Genomic DNA, 3115 nt, shown 5'->3' with positions numbered 1-3115 from the left:
TGATGAGGCTGCCTACAGACGTGAAGTAGACCAGCTGGTCCTCTGGTGTGGTCGGAACAACCTGGAGCTTAACCCGCTCAAGACTGTGGAGATGACAGTGGACTTTAGGAAGAACCCACCCACCTTATCTCCCCTTACCATTCTCAACAACACAGTGTCTACTGTGGACTCCTTTAAGTTCCTGGGAACCACAATCGCCCGGGATCTCAAGTGGAAGTCCCACGTAGACCTCATCAGGAAAAAGGCCCAGCAGAGGTTGTATTTTCTGCGACAGCTGAAGAAGTTCAACCTGCCTCAGGAGCTGCTGACCATCTTTTACACCTCCATCGTCCAGTCTGTTCTCTGCACTTCCATCACTGTCTGGTTTGGATCGGCCGCCAAACAGGACAGAAACAGACTGCAACGGACAATCAGGTCTGCAGAAAAAATCATCGGGGCCGACCTGCCCTCCATTCAGGACTTATACCAGTCCAGGGTCAAAAAACGGGCAGGAAGCATCACTGCAGACCCCTCACACCCTGCACACAAACTGTTTGATCTGCTTCCCTCTGGTAGGCGTTACAGAGCTCTGTATGCCAAGACCACCAGACACAAAAACAGTTTCTTCCCCCAGGCTGTCTCCCTGATCTCCCCGTAAACCACCTGCCATTGTGTGAACCATCACACTGTTTGCACTACATCATTCCACTGTTTGCACTACATGTATATATATATATATATATATATATATATATATATGTTTCTTTTTCTTGTAACTGCTTTATTCTTCATTTTCTTCATTTTATTATTATTATTATTGCTATTTTGTATTTTGTATGGTGCACAGGACAGAGAAAAATCCGGAGTCAAATTCCTTGTATGGTCACACATACTTGGCAAATAAAGCTGATTCTGATGCTGATTCTGATTCTCTGATTCATTTCGACCAGTGTGCAGCTTTTGACACAGTGGATCACGCTATTTTAATTGGCCATCTTGAAACCTGGTCACCTCTGGACCTGACTACTGTAATTCCCTCCTTTCTGGAATAATCCAAAGGTCACTCTCTCACCTTCTAGTCGTTCTCACTGGTTTTAACAAATGGCATCACCTCAATCCTGCCTTCTGTTCGACGGCTTTCTGCTCAGCTCAGACTCGATTTTAAACAAATTAAACCGTCTGCAAAATGGCTGATCCAATCCACTTCACACTTGGCAGGTGAATTTTTTCATTTATTTCATTTGGACTGAATGACCAAACAGACTCATTACAGGGCTGTAACACAGCATAAGCTTCAAGCTTTCAACTTTATTTGTCAGTATACTTTTACATACACCGAAATTCTCTTCTGAATCCTGAATCACAATCTAATTAGATGTTCCCACCCCTAATACATCATCTTCGTTATGGTAATGAGACAGGGGTGATAAAAATCAAGAATGTGTCCTGTGCCTTGGTCATCACCCACCAACACTGACACCTCGACAAACTTGAGTTTTCAAAGGGTAAGGCATTTTCATCCAGAGATCTATTGCAATTTTACATTCATGCTGGGAAAAATACTTTAAAATGAACATATTTTTCATATTTATATGATTGTTACTTACTGAAAGCAAACTGATTTGCAGGATCCCGGAAACATGGCACCAGAAGTCAGCGTCAGCCAAACTTATGCTGACTTACATCCGTGTCATAAGAGAGAAAATGTGTCTGACATACTGACAAGCCCTCCTTCCACAGCATGTATTTTATTATACATTTTCCTTGGCTCAGTGTCTGTTGTCACAGTGTGTGGAAACCTTCTTGTCATAATCTCCATCAGTTATTTCAAACAGCTGCACACTCCTACAAACTCTCTCATTCTCTCTCTGGCTGTGGCTGACCTGCTTGTTGGTGTTGTAGTTTTTCCTTTCACCATGGAATACACTTTGACCTTCTGTATGTATCATAATGATTTATTCTGTAAAATACAACACAGCTTTGATGCAATTCTGAGCACATCTTCCATTTTGAATTTATGTTGTATTTCCATTGACAGATATTATGCAGTGTGTCAGCCTCTGACATATGCAACTAAAATAAATGTCTGTGTTGTTGTGATCATGATCCTGGTGAGCTGGGGTGTTTCTGTTCTCGTTGCAATTGGTTTTGTAATTGCAGGATTAAACCATGAAAAATGTGGAGAAATGTGTTTTGTTCTACCTGCCAACATTTTAGGACCAATTTTCTCATTTTACCTCCCAGTGATCATAATGCTCTGTATCTACCTGAAGATTTTCCTTGTTGCACAGAGACAGGCTCGCAGCATCCAGAGCATAAAGTCTGGAGCAGCTGTCAGTAAGATGGAGAGAAAGGCCACAAAAACACTTGCAATCGTTATGGGAGTTTTTCTGATGTGTTGGTCTCCTTTCTTTCTCTGTTTTACCTCTCAGCATTTGAGTCATGTGTCAGTGCCTGTTGTTGTATTTGAAGCTCTGAACTGGCTTGCATTGTCAAATTCAATGCTCAATCCATTTATCTATGCTTTCTTTTACAGCTGGTTCAGATCGGCATTCAGAATGATCATTTCTGGAAAAATATTTCAAGGTGATTTAACTAATGCGAAACTGTTTTGAAATATTCTCTGGAGTACTGAAATGGCCACCTAATGAGTCATTGTTGAAAAAATTTCCCATAATAAAAGTTAAGCATGTCTGTACCTGTGTTCCATCTTTTGTTTTTTTTAAAATTATATTTGTGTGTGTGTGTGTGTGTGTGAATAGTTCACTACCACAGGGTTAAAGCTTCAGCCAGTGTACATAACTGGGAGGTTGGGATCTCTCCACTCAAAAACTGTGTAAACTGCCCTTCAGTATTTTGCTAATACAACACCTGTTACAGCATTGGCAGCCACAAGTCCTGTATCTTGTGGTGGCCTGTGCAGGTGTGCACAGATCCAGTTGGTCCATTGTACCATTAAAATCCTTGTCTTTGACTCCAATCAGAATGCCCACTGGCAAACCATGACAGTTGATCAGCATTAGCATTCTGCTTCTCAGGTTTTGCTCTGACGCCTATCTCTGCTCCAATGCTTCAAACTTTGCTGCTGTCAGATGATAAATACTGGGATATAAATCAATGAGTGTTTTTATTTATT

The 3115-nt window shown here is 41.3% G+C and overlaps 1 protein-coding gene across 1 annotated transcript; it reads left to right on the top strand.

Moving 5' to 3' along the window:
• Positions 1 to 1409: 1409 nt before the first annotated feature.
• On the top strand, positions 1410 to 2677 carry LOC124050634 (trace amine-associated receptor 1-like). The gene has a single exon (XM_046373367.1). The coding sequence runs from the start codon at positions 1620 to 1622 to the stop codon at positions 2592 to 2594; it is 975 nt and encodes a 324-aa protein (XP_046229323.1). The 5' UTR covers positions 1410 to 1619; the 3' UTR covers positions 2595 to 2677.
• The last annotated feature ends 438 nt before the right edge of the window (positions 2678 to 3115 follow it).

The sequence above is a fragment of the Scatophagus argus genome, chromosome 19, assembly GCF_020382885.2.
Source record: "Scatophagus argus isolate fScaArg1 chromosome 19, fScaArg1.pri, whole genome shotgun sequence".
Taxonomy (NCBI): Eukaryota; Metazoa; Chordata; class Actinopteri; family Scatophagidae; genus Scatophagus; species Scatophagus argus.
Note: the sequence above shows the minus strand (reverse complement) of the source record. Positions and strands in the feature narration are given on the sequence as shown.

Bases quoted from the DNA above. Each gene is read 5' to 3' on its own strand.
- LOC124050634 (XM_046373367.1), top strand. From the start codon at position 1,620: ATGGCACCAGAAGTCAGCGTCAGCCAAACTTATGCTGACTTACATCCG.